Source organism: Hyperolius riggenbachi, chromosome 9 (genome assembly GCF_040937935.1).
Source record: "Hyperolius riggenbachi isolate aHypRig1 chromosome 9, aHypRig1.pri, whole genome shotgun sequence".
NCBI classification, from domain to species: Eukaryota; Metazoa; Chordata; class Amphibia; order Anura; family Hyperoliidae; genus Hyperolius; species Hyperolius riggenbachi.
Genome location: NC_090654.1, coordinates 101,102,571 through 101,123,017, shown reverse-complemented (window position 1 = coordinate 101,123,017; position 20,447 = coordinate 101,102,571). Strand labels below are relative to the sequence as shown.

At 48.9% G+C, this 20,447-nt stretch overlaps 2 protein-coding genes across 2 annotated transcripts in view; one reads left to right on the top strand and one right to left on the bottom strand.

Moving 5' to 3' along the window:
• Positions 1-14,730, top strand: part of LOC137532337 (phospholipase A2 inhibitor and Ly6/PLAUR domain-containing protein-like) — a 41,921-nt gene extending 27,191 nt beyond the window's left edge. The window contains exons 4-5 of the mRNA XM_068252749.1: positions 9,444-9,569; positions 14,423-14,730. Coding sequence (XP_068108850.1) covers positions 9,444-9,569; positions 14,423-14,613 — 317 coding nt within the window. The 3' untranslated portion in view covers positions 14,614-14,730. The remainder of the gene's footprint in view (positions 1-9,443; positions 9,570-14,422) is intronic.
• LOC137533497 (annexin A2-like) overlaps positions 1-20,447 on the bottom strand; it is a 78,812-nt gene that overhangs the window by 44,899 nt on the left and 13,466 nt on the right. The window lies entirely within an intron of this gene.

Here is a 20,447-nt window from a genome sequence, read left to right as displayed (position 1 = left end):
TTTTCTTTAAGTAGTTGTTATGTTATCCAGTGTTGCCATGCTCTTTTCTGTCTCAATTTTCCCTTACTGTTCTCAGTTTAATGAATGGGGCAGTGCTATTTCTACAGGCAGGGAGCAAAACATTTCACTCCCCAGAGCATAAAAAAGGATTCACTGCACCCAGTAAAATAGTGTGTGCTAGGGCCTAGAGGACATATGCAAAATGTAAAGCAGATACTATATCAGCCCATAGAGCAGCACTACACTTAATTATAAGCAAAATTATCAATTTTATTTCCAATATAGATACACTATCAAAAGATCATAAAAACAATTAAAATTGGTATTTCCACAACCAATAATTTCACAATACATCATATCATTCATCAAATAACATATCTCCCATAAGCAGCTGCCATGTACCAAATATGTCTGTATATGGATAATTCCCCCAGGGTGCTCATACATTGAGCTATCATAGGGTGTAGAACCCTGGTTCTCAAATATTGGTCCGTAGTAAATTATATAGGGCCCAGCAGACCAACAAAAAACAAAAGTGCAGTGCAAACCAACTAATAAAATTACAATACAACACTTACATATAGAATAATCTTAATCATAAGTGAACAAAAAGTGGCAAAGTGCTGTGCACATAGGCGACTATGATCCCAGGAATGAGAATGGTGTGCGCATGAAGAGAGCAATACTGTACCCAGACCATACTCCGTTTCGTTCAGCCAGCCAAGGGAAATGGCTGTGGAGAAGAGGAGGGAGCCCCCGATGGATGACTCCACCGGTATCGCAGTGGTCAAGCCGCTTTTTCAAGTGATGCTGGGGAAGCTCCTGTGTCTAATGGCACAGAACGCCAGTTTAATAGTGAAAAGAGGAGATCACGTGAGTGCGCTGCCGCTCACATGACTCACTCGGATAGACGTCACCTGAGGGCGTTGGACGGCTTCCTGTCCACCGTAACCACGCTGGAATGCAGGAAGTAAGTATGTACGGTAATCAATATACAGGACCACTCTGGAGCGCAAAAATAGGTAAATATTGTAATGTTTGCGGAATCAATTTCGCGGTCAGCGCACAAGATGCGCACTGACACAGCGAAAACCCTCCACAAGCGTATAATTGGGTGAACCCAGGCTAGGTGCAATGCACCAGCAGAGGGCAATTCCCACCGGCAGATGGCACTGTGGAGTGCAGACGAGCACAGCCTCTGCACAGCCACAAATGCTAGATGGGAATTGTACAGATCTAAGACAATGCAGGGCTGAACAGCCCTTAAAGAGAAAGAGCACAGATACAGGATGAATGTGTGTTCACCAATCTAGTCGCGACCCTGCGACGGTGAACACACATCAGCAGAAACAAAGCAAGAACGCGATCGCGAGAAAGGCGATAACCAGAAGTGACACAAGACAGATCAGAACAGAACACGAGAGGAGCAAAGGCACAGCAAACAACAATGAGAAAACAACGAAAACAACAAACGCTAACTAAACACGAACACCGCACTCATTCGCAACAGCGAACGCATTTACAGCGCGATCTCCGCACGTTAAGCGCAACAGAGACAAGCACGCCTAACTAACCACCAACAGACAAACATGAAACAGAGGACGTGAGCGCTTGCTTAACGGTTACCTCACCGAGCCTACAGCAAGCGTTCGTATCAGACAAAACAAACAAACGGAAAACAGGAATAAGAGAGGAAAGATCCACTGCTCTTTCCATCAAAACGAGTGCGATCTGGGTTCAGGAACAGTCTAGGGAAGATCCACTGCTCTTTCCGCCAGAGCAATCCGGGTACAGGAACACAGATCAGAAGGATCCACAGCCTCTACCGCCAGGGGCTAGTGCGATCCAAGCAAGACAGGCAGATGAGATAGCTGGTAGCAACCGCTGCTCCAGCTATACTCCAAGTAAGCAGATCAGAAGGATCCACAGCCGCTACCGCTAGGGGCTAGTGCGATCCAAGCAAGACAGACAGATGAGGTAGCCGTTAGCAACCGCTGCTCCAGCTTAGACTCCAAGAACAAAGATCAGAAGGATCCACAGCCGCTACCGCTAGAGGCTAGTGCGATCCAAACAAGACAGACAGATGAACAGAAGGGGCTACCAGTAGCGACCGCTGCTCTGGTTAGCACCCCAGACAGACAGAATGATTTCCTGACAACCACTGTTGGTGACAGGACAATCGCAACAGAGAGGCAATACAGACAAAACAGATAGCAAGCTAACTGCACTAGGGAAGCTGCCTAGTGCAGTCCCAAGAATTACTCTAAGATAACTTTAACAAGAAATAGCACGGCTGACACTCTAGGAGTGTTTCAACAAACCATGAAGGAATGACCAGCAAAGGACTCTGGGAAACATAGCTCTTTATACTGCCAGCCTACAAAGGAGTTAGCTGGGTGATTTGCATAACCAATGTCTGCAAATTCCTCAGCAGCAGAGCAGATCAGAAACTTGCAAAGGAAAGACAGGTCTCTCTTCCAGAGACCTGCAGCCCACAGACTAGATGAATGGTCAAACAGCTGTCTGCCTGTGCAGACAGCTGAGCGGATCATTACAAATATAGATCCAATAAGGGAACACATAATAAAATAAGCTCCAAACAGTAGTCACATGTAGATAGTCATATTTAAATTTAAGTTTGTCTACCAAAAAGAGGGATTACAAAAAATAAACATTAATGAAAGAAATCGGACAGCACTTTGCCACCCAATTACCACGTCATATGATTACAATCAATGGAAAATTATATTATGAACAATCATTAACAATAATATTATTTAAAGGTACATAAATACAACAAGCTCGCTGCACAGAGAATTTAAATGTGTGCATTAAACACCAAGTGAACACCTGACACAACTGGCTGAGCAAATTTGGCCTGATTGGCTATTCATGAGGCAATGCTCATGCAAATATGCATTTGCTTTCGCATGCCAACTAATGCAGGGTCCATTGAACCAATGCCGCAAAGCGGTTTGCCCTGCGGGAATTAGTTCATGCTATACAGCACTATCCAGGAGCGCCTCGGGGAGGCTTCCCAATGCCCCCATACAACCGGGGGACCGCGGGGTCCCAGGCGCTCTCACTGCCTGGGAACCTCAGCAGCACCCCGGAGGGGGGAGGCTGGGTGGCGCAGGCGGCCCCCCCAAGCGTGGCCAGCGCCGGGGAGAGCCATCCGCACCTTTCACCTCCCAATATTTAAAAACAGGCACTTACCTTGACGTCCATTGCGTTCTGCTGCTGAGCATAGCTTGGGTGCAACACATTTGAAAAGGAAAGGAATGAAGCATGGGTCGCACCGAGCTTTGGAGCTCAGGGCTGGCTCACACACTGCACTCCAAGGGGGGGTGGAGGACAGGCACTGACAGCCCACTCCAGGACTCACACTACCTGGAATGAGCCATCCGCCACCCGCCTCCAGGGGAAAGAAATTCACAAATCGCTGCACAGAGAATTTAAATGTGTGCATTAAACACCAAGTGAACACCTGACACAACTGGCTGAGCAAATTTGGCCTGATTGGCTATTCATGAGGCAATGCTCATGCAAATATGCATTTGCTTTCGCATGCCAACTAATGCAGGGTCCATTGAACCAATGCCGCAAAGCGGTTTGCCCTGCGGGAATTAGTTCATGCTATACAGCACTATCCAGGAGCGCCTCGGGGAGGCTTCCCAATGCCCCCATACAACCGGGGGACCGCGGGGTCCCAGGCGCTCTCACTGCCTGGGAACCTCAGCAGCACCCCGGAAAGCAGATGCATTTCTGCATGAGCATGTCTCATGATAAGCCATTTTAGCCAGATTTGCACAGCTAGACTTGAAAGGGTTAAGCTTGGCGTAGAGCACGCATACATTTTCTTGTGATTGAGCATATTTGCATTCTGTCCTTTGGAGGCAGGTGGTGGATGGCTTGCTCTATAAGTGGGCTGTCTGTGCCTGTCCTCCCCCCCCTTCTGGAGTGATGTGTGTGAGCTAGCCCTGAGCCCCACAGCTCGGGGTGACCCATGCGTCACTCCTTTCCCATGCAGTGCCCCGAGTCGATGCGCAGCAGCAGAACGCAATGGACGTTCAGGTAAGTGCCTGTTTTTAAATTTTTGGGAGATGGGTGCGGATGGCCCCCCCCGGCGCCGGCCACGCTTGGGGGGGTCGTCTGCGCTACCCAGCCTCCACCTCCGGGGTGTTGCTGTGGTCCCTAGGCAGTGAGAGAGCCTGGGGCCCCACAGCCCCCCCCGGTTGTATGGGGGCAATGGGAAGCCTCCCCGAGGCGCTCCTGGATAGTGCTGTATAGCATGAACTAATTCCCGCAGGGCAACCGCTTCGCGGTATTGGTTTTTGACCCTGCAAAGTTTGGCATGCGAAAGCAGATGCATTTCTGCATGAGCATGTCTCATGATAAGCCATTTTAGCCAGATTTGCACAGCTAGACTTGAAAGGGTTAAGCTTGGCGTAGAGCACGCATACATTTTCTTGTGATTGAGCATATTTGCATTCTGTCCTTTGGAGGCAGGTGGTGGATGGCTTGCTCTATAAGTGGGCTGTCTGTGCCTGTCCTCCCCCCCCTTCTGGAGTGATGTGTGTGAGCTAGCCCTGAGCCCCACAGCTCGGGGTGACCCATGCGTCACTCCTTTCCCATGCAGTGCCCCGAGTCGATGCGCAGCAGCAGAACGCAATGGACGTTCAGGTAAGTGCCTGTTTTTAAATTTTTGGGAGATGGGTGCGGATGGCCCCCCCCGGCGCCGGCCACGCTTGGGGGGGTCGTCTGCGCTACCCAGCCTCCACCTCCGGGGTGTTGCTGTGGTCCCTAGGCAGTGAGAGAGCCTGGGGCCCCACAGCCCCCCCCGGTTGTATGGGGGCAATGGGAAGCCTCCCCGAGGCGCTCCTGGATAGTGCTGTATAGCATGAACTAATTCCCGCAGGGCAACCGCTTCGCGGTATTGGTTTTTGACCCTGCAAAGTTTGGCATGCGAAAGCAGATGCATTTCTGCATGAGCATGTCTCATGATAAGCCATTTTAGCCAGATTTGCACAGCTAGACTTGAAAGGGTTAAGCTTGGCGTAGAGCACGCATACATTTTCTTGTGATTGAGCATATTTGCATTCTGTCCTTTGGAGGCAGGTGGTGGATGGCTTGCTCTATAAGTGGGCTGTCTGTGCCTGTCCTCCCCCCCCTTCTGGAGTGATGTGTGTGAGCTAGCCCTGAGCCCCACAGCTCGGGGTGACCCATGCGTCACTCCTTTCCCATGCAGTGCCCCGAGTCGATGCGCAGCAGCAGAACGCAATGGACGTTCAGGTAAGTGCCTGTTTTTAAATTTTTGGGAGATGGGTGCGGATGGCCCCCCCCGGCGCCGGCCACGCTTGGGGGGGTCGTCTGCGCTACCCAGCCTCCACCTCCGGGGTGTTGCTGTGGTCCCTAGGCAGTGAGAGAGCCTGGGGCCCCACAGCCCCCCCCGGTTGTATGGGGGCAATGGGAAGCCTCCCCGAGGCGCTCCTGGATAGTGCTGTATAGCATGAACTAATTCCCGCAGGGCAACCGCTTCGCGGTATTGGTTTTTGACCCTGCAAAGTTTGGCATGCGAAAGCAGATGCATTTCTGCATGAGCATGTCTCATGATAAGCCATTTTAGCCAGATTTGCACAGCTAGACTTGAAAGGGTTAAGCTTGGCGTAGAGCACGCATACATTTTCTTGTGATTGAGCATATTTGCATTCTGTCCTTTGGAGGCAGGTGGTGGATGGCTTGCTCTATAAGTGGGCTGTCTGTGCCTGTCCTCCCCCCCCTTCTGGAGTGATGTGTGTGAGCTAGCCCTGAGCCCCACAGCTCGGGGTGACCCATGCGTCACTCCTTTCCCATGCAGTGCCCCGAGTCGATGCGCAGCAGCAGAACGCAATGGACGTTCAGGTAAGTGCCTGTTTTTAAATTTTTGGGAGATGGGTGCGGATGGCCCCCCCCGGCGCCGGCCACGCTTGGGGGGGTCGTCTGCGCTACCCAGCCTCCACCTCCGGGGTGTTGCTGTGGTCCCTAGGCAGTGAGAGAGCCTGGGGCCCCACAGCCCCCCCCGGTTGTATGGGGGCAATGGGAAGCCTCCCCGAGGCGCTCCTGGATAGTGCTGTATAGCATGAACTAATTCCCGCAGGGCAACCGCTTCGCGGTATTGGTTTTTGACCCTGCAAAGTTTGGCATGCGAAAGCAGATGCATTTCTGCATGAGCATGTCTCATGATAAGCCATTTTAGCCAGATTTGCACAGCTAGACTTGAAAGGGTTAAGCTTGGCGTAGAGCACGCATACATTTTCTTGTGATTGAGCATATTTGCATTCTGTCCTTTGGAGGCAGGTGGTGGATGGCTTGCTCTATAAGTGGGCTGTCTGTGCCTGTCCTCCCCCCCCTTCTGGAGTGATGTGTGTGAGCTAGCCCTGAGCCCCACAGCTCGGGGTGACCCATGCGTCACTCCTTTCCCATGCAGTGCCCCGAGTCGATGCGCAGCAGCAGAACGCAATGGACGTTCAGGTAAGTGCCTGTTTTTAAATTTTTGGGAGATGGGTGCGGATGGCCCCCCCCGGCGCCGGCCACGCTTGGGGGGGTCGTCTGCGCTACCCAGCCTCCACCTCCGGGGTGTTGCTGTGGTCCCTAGGCAGTGAGAGAGCCTGGGGCCCCACAGCCCCCCCCGGTTGTATGGGGGCAATGGGAAGCCTCCCCGAGGCGCTCCTGGATAGTGCTGTATAGCATGAACTAATTCCCGCAGGGCAACCGCTTCGCGGTATTGGTTTTTGACCCTGCAAAGTTTGGCATGCGAAAGCAGATGCATTTCTGCATGAGCATGTCTCATGATAAGCCATTTTAGCCAGATTTGCACAGCTAGACTTGAAAGGGTTAAGCTTGGCGTAGAGCACGCATACATTTTCTTGTGATTGAGCATATTTGCATTCTGTCCTTTGGAGGCAGGTGGTGGATGGCTTGCTCTATAAGTGGGCTGTCTGTGCCTGTCCTCCCCCCCCTTCTGGAGTGATGTGTGTGAGCTAGCCCTGAGCCCCACAGCTCGGGGTGACCCATGCGTCACTCCTTTCCCATGCAGTGCCCCGAGTCGATGCGCAGCAGCAGAACGCAATGGACGTTCAGGTAAGTGCCTGTTTTTAAATTTTTGGGAGATGGGTGCGGATGGCCCCCCCCGGCGCCGGCCACGCTTGGGGGGGTCGTCTGCGCTACCCAGCCTCCACCTCCGGGGTGTTGCTGTGGTCCCTAGGCAGTGAGAGAGCCTGGGGCCCCACAGCCCCCCCCGGTTGTATGGGGGCAATGGGAAGCCTCCCCGAGGCGCTCCTGGATAGTGCTGTATAGCATGAACTAATTCCCGCAGGGCAACCGCTTCGCGGTATTGGTTTTTGACCCTGCAAAGTTTGGCATGCGAAAGCAGATGCATTTCTGCATGAGCATGTCTCATGATAAGCCATTTTAGCCAGATTTGCACAGCTAGACTTGAAAGGGTTAAGCTTGGCGTAGAGCACGCATACATTTTCTTGTGATTGAGCATATTTGCATTCTGTCCTTTGGAGGCAGGTGGTGGATGGCTTGCTCTATAAGTGGGCTGTCTGTGCCTGTCCTCCCCCCCCTTCTGGAGTGATGTGTGTGAGCTAGCCCTGAGCCCCACAGCTCGGGGTGACCCATGCGTCACTCCTTTCCCATGCAGTGCCCCGAGTCGATGCGCAGCAGCAGAACGCAATGGACGTTCAGGTAAGTGCCTGTTTTTAAATTTTTGGGAGATGGGTGCGGATGGCCCCCCCCGGCGCCGGCCACGCTTGGGGGGGTCGTCTGCGCTACCCAGCCTCCACCTCCGGGGTGTTGCTGTGGTCCCTAGGCAGTGAGAGAGCCTGGGGCCCCACAGCCCCCCCCGGTTGTATGGGGGCAATGGGAAGCCTCCCCGAGGCGCTCCTGGATAGTGCTGTATAGCATGAACTAATTCCCGCAGGGCAACCGCTTCGCGGTATTGGTTTTTGACCCTGCAAAGTTTGGCATGCGAAAGCAGATGCATTTCTGCATGAGCATGTCTCATGATAAGCCATTTTAGCCAGATTTGCACAGCTAGACTTGAAAGGGTTAAGCTTGGCGTAGAGCACGCATACATTTTCTTGTGATTGAGCATATTTGCATTCTGTCCTTTGGAGGCAGGTGGTGGATGGCTTGCTCTATAAGTGGGCTGTCTGTGCCTGTCCTCCCCCCCCTTCTGGAGTGATGTGTGTGAGCTAGCCCTGAGCCCCACAGCTCGGGGTGACCCATGCGTCACTCCTTTCCCATGCAGTGCCCCGAGTCGATGCGCAGCAGCAGAACGCAATGGACGTTCAGGTAAGTGCCTGTTTTTAAATTTTTGGGAGATGGGTGCGGATGGCCCCCCCCGGCGCCGGCCACGCTTGGGGGGGTCGTCTGCGCTACCCAGCCTCCACCTCCGGGGTGTTGCTGTGGTCCCTAGGCAGTGAGAGAGCCTGGGGCCCCACAGCCCCCCCCGGTTGTATGGGGGCAATGGGAAGCCTCCCCGAGGCGCTCCTGGATAGTGCTGTATAGCATGAACTAATTCCCGCAGGGCAACCGCTTCGCGGTATTGGTTTTTGACCCTGCAAAGTTTGGCATGCGAAAGCAGATGCATTTCTGCATGAGCATGTCTCATGATAAGCCATTTTAGCCAGATTTGCACAGCTAGACTTGAAAGGGTTAAGCTTGGCGTAGAGCACGCATACATTTTCTTGTGATTGAGCATAAATACAACAAGGAACTTAATTTAATACAGTCCAAGTTCATGGCAAATAGTTTATATTCGCAATCATGAGTTCAATGTTCATCGATATTGAAGACAAAGCAAATGACGCAAAATGATCAAACAAGGTCCTTCCATAGGTCCATGTAGAGCAAACATTACACTTCTCAGAATTAAATTATATATGTCATTTAAAAGCCCACGCTGCCATGTTGTCAAAGTCATTTCATTGTCTTGCCAAGTTTTAATAATGTAATATTATTTTGCATCTTTTGAAGAATTGACAGTGTTTTTCCTTTCAAAGTGGAGCTGAACTCTTGCACAGGACAGAAGTAAAACATAGAGAAATGCACCCTGTATGTATTTAGAGAGTTTAGCCTGTCTAATCCCCCCCCCAATTACAAATGTAATTTGAACTCTCAGCTGTGTCAGCTGGCTGCCTCGGCAGAGAAGCTAATTTGTAAACACATGATGATAACACTGTCTGCTTCCAGGAAAGCATGAAGTAGACACACTGTAGATTTATTGAAGGATTTGTAACAGTTCTAACAAAGAAATGTTTTTCTTTAAAGGTCCTTATGCTGTTAATTATCTTTTAGAGTAGAGAGGAAGTTCTGAGTTCAGGTCCGCTTTAATCAATCAACAGCTCAATAAAATATTGTGGATAGATTGTTAACAATCCTATTGATGTCTATTTTAGTGCCAGTAACATCTACAAATATAAACGGAATGGTTTGTCCATTGTGTGATCCGCCAACATCTGAGACTTGCAAAATGATTTGCACGGGCTATGAGAGACGCTGTGGTCATGTTGAGTTTAGAAACAGTAAGTAAAATTAATAGTCAGCTACGCAAGATGTGTGTTGACTTTAATAACCAATGCATTTCCAACTGCCTTTTAGGAAGTTAAAAGCTCACTAAAGTAAGTGTCAATTTTCTGTAAGGACAGGATCTCCTTGGGCACCTGTGGGGGGTCAGAGGAAAATGAGTTGAAGTTACCCGGGGCTTCTAATGGTCCCCCACAGGCATCCTGTGCCCGCGCAGCCACTCACAGATGCTCCGGCCCCGCCTCTGGTTCACTTCTGGAATTTCAGACTTTAAAGTGAACCTCCGGACCAGGGGCGTTTCTAGCCATTTTGTCACTCCAGGCAAGAAAACCTGTGGGCACCCCCCCCCCCCACCACATACTGTAGCGCCAGCCCTTAGTCCCCTCCCCTCTGTGCCCCCCACCACACACAAACAAACGCTATATCCTTAAAGGTATCCTGCATGACCAGAAGGCCCTGGCTGACTCAGACTGGTCCCAACTGAGCCAGTTACCAGGGATGATTGCGGACAAACAGAGGGCAACGGGATGACTGCCAGGGACGCATCCATGCTATGGGGCAGGAGGAAGCCCCGGGTAAGTAAAAAAATGTTGTAGTGTGTCGTCTCTTTCTGACTGAGGCTAAGATTCAGCAGCAGCAATGCTGCAGCATCACCGCAGACAGCATGATTGCTTGCTGCTGATATCATCATCAGTGGTGCTGCAGCAGCTGCGTCATTCAAACTTAGCCTCAAAACTTACAGTTTGTCCACCTACACCTAGTGACAGCTCAAACCAACTCACAACCTCTGACATTTGAAATGCAGCCACCACTACCTCCGACACTTGTAATGCAGCCACCACTACCTCCGACACTTGTAATGCAGCCACCACTACCTCCGACACTTGTAATGCAGCCACCACTACCTCCGACACTTGTAACGCAGCCAACGATCTTTCCGACACTTGAAATGCAACCCCCATTACCGCCGACACTTGAAATGCAAAAAACGCTACCGCCAACGCTTGAAATGCAGCAAACAGGAATGCAATAAACATTACCCCACACACAATAAAATGCAGTAAACATTAAATACAGCAAATGGTACATCTTACTCCTGTGAAAAACACGTTACCCCACAAATATATTAAATGCAGCAAACCTCAGGACATAAATGCATTAAATGTTCCCCCTCCCATTGGGTGCTGGTGGGGTGGGATGGAACTGCTTAGTGGGATGGGAGGGTAACACTGGGTGAGGAGGAAGGTGATAGTGGGTTAGAGGAGGGTGACAGTGGAGGTGAAACTGTGTGGGGAGGAGAGTGACAGTGAGGAGGAGGATGGTGACAGTGTGGTGGAGAAGAAGGTGACAGTAGGGAGAAGGAGGGTGACAGTGGAGGTGAAACTGGATGGAGAGGAGGGTGACAGTGGGAAGGAAAAGTAGAGTGAAAGAGGAGGTGAAACTGGGTGGAGGGAAAGGTGACAGTGAAGAGAAGGAGGGTGACAGTGGGTGGGGAGAGGAGGGTGACAGTGCGGGGAGGAGGGTGACAGTGGGGGTGGGGGATAGGAGTTACAGTGCAGAGGAGAGGAGGGTGACAGTGGTGGGGGGAGAGGAGGGTGACAGTGCGGGGAGGAGGGGAGGGTGACAGTGCGGGGAGGAGAGGAGGGTGACAGTGGGGGTGGGGGGGGATAGAAGAGTGACAGTGCGGAGGAGAGGAGGGTGACAGTGGTGGGGGGGAGAGGAGGGTGACAGTGCGGGGAGGAGGGGAGGGTGACAGTGCGGGGAGGAGAGGAGGGTGACAGTGGGGGTGGGGGGATAGAAGAGTGACAGTGCGGAGGAGAGGAGGGTGACAGTGGTGGGGGGGAGAGAAGAGTGTCAGTGCAGAGGAGAGTAGGGTGACAGTGGGGGGAGGAGAGGAGGGTCACAGTGGGGGGAGGGGAGGAGGATGACAGTGGGGGGAGGAGGATGACAGTGGGGGGAGGGGCGGAGGGTGACAGTGGGGGGAGAGGAGGGTGATGTGGCTTACTAGCTAGCAGCTGGGGATCTCCTGCAGTGATTAGCTTCCAGGTCCTCACGCTGGGATCAGGGGCGGCCAGCCACGCAGTCCAACTTCAGGGCGAATCGGAGGGAGAAAGATGAGTGAATGCGGATGCCGCATTGGAAGAGGGAGGAGGCGGTGGAGGGAGATTGGATGCTGCATTGGAGGATGAAGGAGGAGGCGGGACCAGACGTCCAGAGTCACTTCCCCGACCCGACCCCGCCGGCAGCAACTTCCTTTGAAGTCCATGCCTCCTCCTCGCCGTCACTGGGCTTTGGCTGCGACCACCCTGCCCCCACCTCCCTATGCATCTGAGGGGGACACATCAAGCGGACACAGACTCCTGTCTGCAGCCGGCGTGGCACCCGAATGCCTGGTGCGTCACACGCTGGCTGCACGTACATGATTGACGGCGGGGGGCGGAGTTAGAGGCGGCGCTGCACGAAGTAAACAAAGTACTCGTGCGGCTGCTCGCTCTGTAAGAGAGGAGAGGGGGCGGTCCAGAAGGCAGCAGAGGCGTGGCCGCCACCGCGAGCATGACATTTAATGAAAAAAAAACACACTGCAGTAGTGGCCACGGTGAGCGGTCCCCCGCGTGGCGCCTTTTCCACTCCCGGCGCCTCAGGCGAAAATTTATTCTTGCCTAATGGGTGAGACGGCCCTGCTCCGGACTAAAAATCTACTCAATAGAACTGAAAAGGCTTTGTGTTTCTTTAGGGCCCGGTTCACATTAGCGGTCGCCGTCCGGAATCGCCGTGCCGGAGCCGGACCGCATGCAGAACGGACGGAACGGACGCACGGCATAGCAATGAAAGCCTATGCGTCCGTTCACATGCGTCCGTTTCGTCCGGACCGGATCCGGACCGGATCCGGACTCCGGCATAAGACCCAACATGCGCTATTTTTTGGTCCGGCTCCTCCGGCAGCCGTATCCGGAGCGGAGCCGGACTGCACCATCCGGCCAATACAAACCAATGAGAACCGGAGAGCGCACAACACACTGGCTAAAAATCCGGATGTTCTACCCCACTTCCTATGCGTATTGAAGCGGCGATTTTGGATGGGGACACATGGGCAAGCATTTTGGAGTGGAGCAGCAGTGATTTTAAACGTGCTGGAGATGTTGGCAGTATGTCGGAGGTGGAGGTGAGTGCTAAACAGCGGAGGGCCTGATTCCACAGGTCCACCTTCTGCTGACCTCCCAGACCCCAACATTTTTATTCTATTTCTACTATCTTTTGCCAAACGGATCCGGATTGCATCCTGATGAACACCTGATGCAACCTGACCGGATCCGGATCGGATCCGGATCAGAACCGTACAGTTCCGATCCAGATCCGGTCCGGATCCGGTCAGGTCATCCAGGTCCGTTTGGCAGAGAACCGCAAGTGTGAACCGGGCCTTACAGTTTCACAGCATCAGAACTTTGTTTTTCTTACCAAAGCTTTATTTTTAGCTTTATTTTTAGCTTAGCTCCACCCATCAAAGAAAAAAAGCCTGGGCTTTTTTCCCCTGATGCTGTGCAGAGCATGATGGGATTTCCTATGTTGTTAATCAGGTTGCCTAGCTACTGGGAGAGGTGCTCAGGACACAGGACAGTTGGAACTGTGTCTCATGCTCCCTGTCACCTCCTTTCAACCAAAAAGATGTCTGCCATCATGAAATCAAACATTTGCCTGTTCTTTTAAAACAGTGTGGGTAAGAGATTATATTACCTATCTATTTTAATTAACATAACTAATGTAACTTAATGACAGTATGTTTGTTTAGGCTGGAGTTCCTCTTTAAAGTCTGAAAACCACTGCGCCTGTGTTGCTGTGTCCTCGCTTCCCCTGATGTCACCAGGAGCGCACGGCACAGGCACAGACCATACCGGGCCTGCGCAGTATGCTCCTGGTGACATCAGCGGGAGTGAGTACACGGCAACGCAGGGGCAGTGGTTTTCAGACTTTAAAGTCTGAAATTCCAGAAGTGAACCAGAGGCGGGGCCAGAGCATTGGGGAGTGGCTGCGCGGGCGCAGGATGTCTGTGGGGGACCATTAGAAGCCCCGGGTAACTTCAACTCATTTTCCCCTGACCCCTCTACAGTGTCCCTTTAAGGGTCCCTCAGAATTACCAAGTAGGCAGTTTCCAGCTCTGCCTTAATTAAAAAGTTCCATAAAATATAGTCAATGGGATGGTATTTCTGGCTGGCATGCAAGTATAATGCAAATTATATGCAGCTTGGAATTAGGCCAATCCAAGAGCCCAGGAACGGTATGAAGGGCCAAATGCCATGATGCCTGCAGTTTGCTCAGCCATTCTGGCAGTACAATCCTGCATGGGAAAGAAGGGGTTAAAGAGGCTTGGGGCATGGGAACGGGCCATGTCATTTTTATAAAAATATAAATTTAAAAAAAAAACATAAAAAATACAAATAAAACTACAAAAGAATAGAAATCGCCCAGCATAATATCAAACATTACCATATATTCAATAGAGAGTACTGTTCTGTATAAAGTTAAAAAAAAGACTTTCACTAAAATAGGATCATTGCTTTTTGTTTTCTTACCCCAACCTTTTTCTTTTTCTGTGGCTTTACGGGGAACTTATCCAATGACAGTTGCTTGCTTTTCTGCCTTTTAAAAATGTCATGGAAATGTGACATTTAGTGTCACTACACTAGGATTACGGTAAGTACAATCCTGCCATGTCAAAGGGAGAAGAACCTTCCGCTCACGTGTATACATTCTGTGCTTGTGTTTCAAGGCTTGCTTACCAAATCAACATTTCATAAACATTTTTGCTTATTTGTGTTTTTCCTAAAGGTGAATTGTTTATGATGTTATCTTTCAGGCAGACCACTACAAGACATAAATGTTAATGGCTGCGCTACTGACTCCTTCTGCTCATTTGAAAATCAGACGTTTGACATTAGCGGTGTGGTCTTCCACCTGGGAATAGTATGCGGCAGTGTCCCTACTGCTCACCTACAGCATTTTTCCTTCTTTCTAAGTTTGGTTCTTGTTTCTGATATGATGATTTAAAGACAAACTTCTAATACAGCCAAAGTGTAAAGCCTGTTTTTACAACAATGATGTACTGTAAATATGCAAATAGATTAAGCAAAGAAAAAAAAGCTTTTAATAAAGATTCATAGCAAATCTTCTGTGAATAAATAGTGAGAGTATTGTAATGTCTGACATCGCTAGATAGTGCTTCTGCCATCAAGAGACACAGGTACGTAACTTTTGTTTAATGTGCATATGATGGATTTTGTTCTTTGTTATGGAAAGGAGAGTAGGGCGGATGGGAACAGGAGGCATCCTGCTGCAAGTTGCAGTTACAATATAACTTGGTTAAGGTTTTCCCAACTCAGTGGAGTATTGAATGTGATGCTGCATCTGCTGGGTAAAATCAATTAACACTTTGTATACTCACATGCAAATGCTCTAATGCAAATCAAATACCAAGGAATTACTACCATCCCTACAGAAAATGAAGAGCCTGGGTTTTCATTACAAAAGAATACATTCTCTTGCGTAGCAACACACCCTGCACAGAGGATCCTCAAAGTTCTTATGTGTCCTAGCACTTTCAGAGACACTGAAGCGAAAAAAAATATGATATCATGAATTGGTTGTGTAGTAGGGGTAATTACTAGAACATTGGTAGCAAAAAAAAAAATATTGTCATATTTTTATTTTCAGTTATACAGCTTTTTTTTTTTTTTATAACATTGCATTATTCTCTAATATTTGCAGTTTAACATTACTCCACATTCTAAATGTTCTTACAGAACAGGCAGTGAACTTTTGACCTGTCCTGAACTGTTCTCTGCAAAAGAAAAACGCAAAACAGTTGAGATAACCTACTTAGAAGTCAGAGCTCTCTGCGACTTCAAAGTCCTAGAGCTCAATGGCTATTTGCATAGATAACAACTTGAGTTTCTTAACTCTTCCTTTACTGGAAACAAATATTAGACTTATGTCTTTGTTCATAATGCTTTATTTCTTAGCTGCACTACACAACCAATTCATTATATCATAATGAATTGGTTGTTTTCGCTTCAGTGTCTCTTTAAAGAGACTCCGTAACAAAAATTGCATCCTGTTTTTTATCATCCTACAAGTTCCAAAAGCTATTCTAATGTGTTCTAGCTTACTGCAGCACGTTCTACTATCACCATCTCTGTAATAAATCAACTTATCTCTCTCTTGTCAGACTTGTCAGGCCTGTGTCTGGAAGGCTGCCAAGTTCTTCAGTGTTGTGGTTCTGCTATGAACTCCCCCATCCAGGCCCCTCTCTGCACACTGCCTGTGTGATATTTAGATTAGTGCAGCTTCTCTCTGTTCTATTATCTTTTACAAGCTGGATAAATCCTCCTCTGAGCTGGCTGGGCTTTCACATAATGAGGAATTACATACAGGCACAGCTGTCTGCACTCTGCAGGAAGAAATAGCCTGACACTTCAGTGGAAGATAGCTGCAGGGGGAAAGAAACACACAAATGATCTCTTGAGATTCAAAAGGAAGGCTGTATACAGCCTGCTTGTGTATGGATGTATTTTCTATGTGTGGACATACTGTACATCAACCTACTTCCTGTTTTGGTGGCCATTTTGTTTGTTTATAAACAAATTTTTTAAAACTGTTTTTAACCACTTTTAATGCGGCGAGGAGCGGCGAAATTGTGACAGAGGGTAATAGGAGATGTCCCCTAACGCACTGGTATGTTTACTTTTGTGCAATTTTAACAATACAGATTCTCTTTAAAGTAAAATATTAAACACAGCAAAAAAACAAACATAAAAATACTGTTTTAAAGTGACTCTGTACCAAAAATTACAACGTTTTTTCTACCATCCTACAAGTTCCTAAACCTATTCAAATGTGTTCTGGCTTACTGCAGCACTTTGTACTATGACAGTCTCTGTAATAAATCAATGTATCTTTCCCCTGTCAGACTTGTCGGCCTGTGTCTGGAAGGCTGCCAACTCTTCCGTGCTGGTCTGTTCCTCTATGCACACTCCAGTGTGTGTTTTATTTACATAAGCCAGCAGCTTCTCTGCTATCTTATCAGTGATAGAAGAGAGCTGGATAAAAATCCTCCTCTGGAGGCTGTGAAAGGAGCTGGTCTGTCACATACTAAGGAATTAACGACATAGGCAGAGCTGTCTGCAGGAAGCCTGTAATGTTCAGTGCATGAGAGAAGCTGGGGACAGAAGGTAAACACACACAAGTGATCTCTTGAGATTCAGAAGTAAGGCTGTATACAGCCTGCTTGTGTATGGATGTATTTTCTATGTGTGGACATGCTGTACATCAACCTACTTCCTGTTTTGGTGGCCATTTTGTTTGTCTATAAACAAACTTTTTAAAACAGTTTTTGACTACTTTTAATGCGGCGGGGAGCGGTGAAATTGTGACAGAGGGTAATAGGAGATGTCCCCTAACACACTGGTATGTTTTCTTTTGTGCGATTTTAACAATACAGATTCTCTTTAATGTCAGTTTAAGGCATAGTTACACTTCACTGAAGCTAATTGATAACATTACTGCCTTGCAGAACAAATTATGATATTGCCTTGCAAGTAATTAACTGCCACAGAAACAAACCAGAAAAATGTTACACAACCCAGTACACATCAACACAATCTGATCATTTTGATAGGTGAATGACCTTAGAAGGGGCATTACATAGATAGAACCCCAACAGTTTGTGTTGGGAATTCTTTGATAGTTTATGTCAAACTAGCCGACCCGTGGCGTAGCATACGCCGCATAAGAGGGTAGAGGGCAAGAAGGGGGTATTGGGCACAGCGGTGGGGAGGAGGGTTGGACCCCACTCAACTGGGTCCCCCATGTGTGCTCTACCTCCACCTTAAGCTTAGCAGGAACCCCCCCCCCTCACCTTGGTCCCCCATGTGCACTCCCCCTCCTGCTTAGCACAGTAGAAGCCGCCACTATTAGTAAGGGGCAGCGGGCGGGGATGACTCACCTCTACTGTATTCCATCGAGCGTTCCACTGTCGTCACTTCCTGCAATGCCGCACACTGTATTGGTGTAATTTGACTTTTTAAAACAGAAGGAAATCTGCAATAATTCAGCTATAAGTGAACAGTTGTGGTTACCCACAATGCACTGCTACTAAATATGAAAATTACCCCTTTTCCCCCTTGGTAAGCCAATCAAGCATCCAGAGCTGCTGGTGTATAGCAAGCATATAGCTTTAAATTTTACACAGTCCTATCAAACCCACATGTAGACAGCCTGTTTCAGACTTTTGGTTCTCATCAGTACATGGGAGGGATTGTACGGCTGTATGAGATAGGGCTTGGACCAGTACAACAGAGTAACCAAGCAGCTCAGGGTGACCCAAACAACTCGTAATGTAGAGGTGGATAAAAGGGACCAAAAAGACCTCCTACTAAAAAAAGCAAAGCTTGGTGTAATTTGCCTTCCTAAAAAAGAAAGAAATATGCAAGTATTCAGCTATAAGTGAACATTTGTGATTACCCACAATGCACTGCTACTAAATATGCAAATAATTCCTTTTCACCCTTAGTAAGCCAAGCAAGCATCCAGAACCACTGGTGTGTATAGCAAGCCTATAGCTTTAAATTTTACACAGTCATATCAAACCCACATGTGACAGCCTGTTTCAGACTTTTGGTTCTCATCAGTACATGGCAAGGATTGATACGGCTGTATGAGATAGGGCTTGGACCAGTACAACAGAGTAACCAAGCAGCTCAGGGTGACCCAAACCACTCGGAATGTATAGGGGGATAAAAGGGACCAAAAAGACCTCCTACTAAAAAAATCAAAGCTTGGTGTAATTTGCCTTCTTAAAGGACTTCTGAGGCCAAAATCTGCCCCCAAAACGTAAAAAAAGTTAACTACCTGCATGACTTTGTAAGGCAAGGAGGACGCCGTCCGCGTGTTCCGTGCCGTTCCGCCTGGTCCCCTCTGCTCAATAGCCACCCCCCCCGAAAGGCTGCGACCCCATGGTCCGGGTCGGTATCTGCAGCCTGCATAAAGATGGCCGCAGGAGCTGGCCACGGGTGCGCAGTCCGCATAACTGCTACTGCGGCTGCGCAGCTCTAGGGCCAACCCCCGATCCACGTAACAGGCAGCGTGGATCGGAGGGTTGGCCCTAGAGCTGCGCAGCAGTGGCCAGCTCCGGCAGCCATCTTTTATGCAGGCTGCAGATACTGACCCGGATCGTGGGGTCGCAGTCTTTCGGGGGGCTATTGAGCAGAGGGGACCAGGCGGAACGGCACGGAGGGTGCGGACGGCGTCCTCCGTGCCTTACAAAGTCATGCAGGTAGTTAACTTTTTTTACGTTTTGGGGGCAGATTTTTGGCCTCGGAAGTCCTTTAAAACAGAAGAAAATCTGCAATAATTCAGCTAAAAGCGAACATTTGCGATTACCCACAATGCACCGCTACTAAATATGCAAATTATTCTTTTTCACCCTTAGTAAGCCAAGCAAGCCTATAGCATTAAGTTTTACACAGTCATATCAAACCCACATGTGACAGCCTATTTCAGACCTTTGGTTCTCATCAGTACATAGCAGGAATTGATATGGCTGTATGAGATTGGGCTTGGACCAGCACAACAGAGTAACCAAGCAGCTCAGGGTGACCCAAACTACTAAGAATGTATAGGGGGATAAAATAGACCAAAAATTCCTCCTACTAAAAAAAGCAAAGCTTGGTGTAATTTTCCTTCCTAAAACAGAAGCAAATCTGCAATAATTCCGCTATAAGTGAACATTTGTGGTTACCCACAATGCACTGCTACTAAATATGCAAATTATCCCTCTTTGCCCTTGGTTTGATATGACACTACTTCTTCTTCTTGCTTGGACCAGCCCCTTCTACTTGCTTGCGCAGAAAAAGTGGGATCAGCGCATCACCAGGCCGCCTCTGAATGGCCTCAGCTCAGAGATGCGCTGAGCCCCCCCAGGAACTACGAACGCACCTTGAACCAAACAGAGGCACTGCATATACACAAAAGAAAAACTAACAAGTGGGAGCAGCTGACCAGAATTAAATCAAACATAGCAAAGAAATGAACAGCGCTACTTAAAAACAGATGAGTGCTTACCTGCAAAAAAGTGCACACCCCACTCATGGGATTCAAATACACAATGAGCATACACATGACCTGTCTACCACTTGGAGGATGTTAGTTTCACTAACAATTTGCAATTTGTTAGGTACTTGGACCTAACACTAACTAAAACCTACCTATGCATATGCATAGCCTGGGCGCGCTACCAGTAAAATTAAGAATTGCGCAGAAAAAGTGGGATCAGCGCATCACCAGGCCGCCTCTGAATGGCCTCAGCTCAGAGATGCGCTGAGCCCCCCCAGGAACTACGAACGCACCTTGAACCAAACAGAGGCTCTGCATATACACCAAAGAAAAACTAACAAGTGGGAGCAGCTGACCAGAATTAAATCAAACATAGCAAAGAAATGAACAGCGCTACTTAAAAACAGATGAGTGCTTACCTGCAAAAAAGTGCACACCCCACTTATGGGATTCAAATACACAATGAGCATACACATGACCTGTCTACCACTTGGAGGATGTTAGTTTCACTAACAATTTGCAATTTGTTAGGTACTTGGACCTAACACTAACTAAAACCTACCTATGCATATGCATAGCCTGGGCGCGCTACCAGTAAAATTAAGAATTGCGCAGAAAAAGTGGGATCAGCGCATCACCAGGCCGCCTCTGAATGGCCTCAGCTCAGAGATGCGCTGAGCCCCCCCCAGGAACTACGAACGCACCTTGAACCAAACAGAGGCTCTGCATATACACCAAAGAAAAACTAACAAGTGGGAGCAGCTGACCAGAAT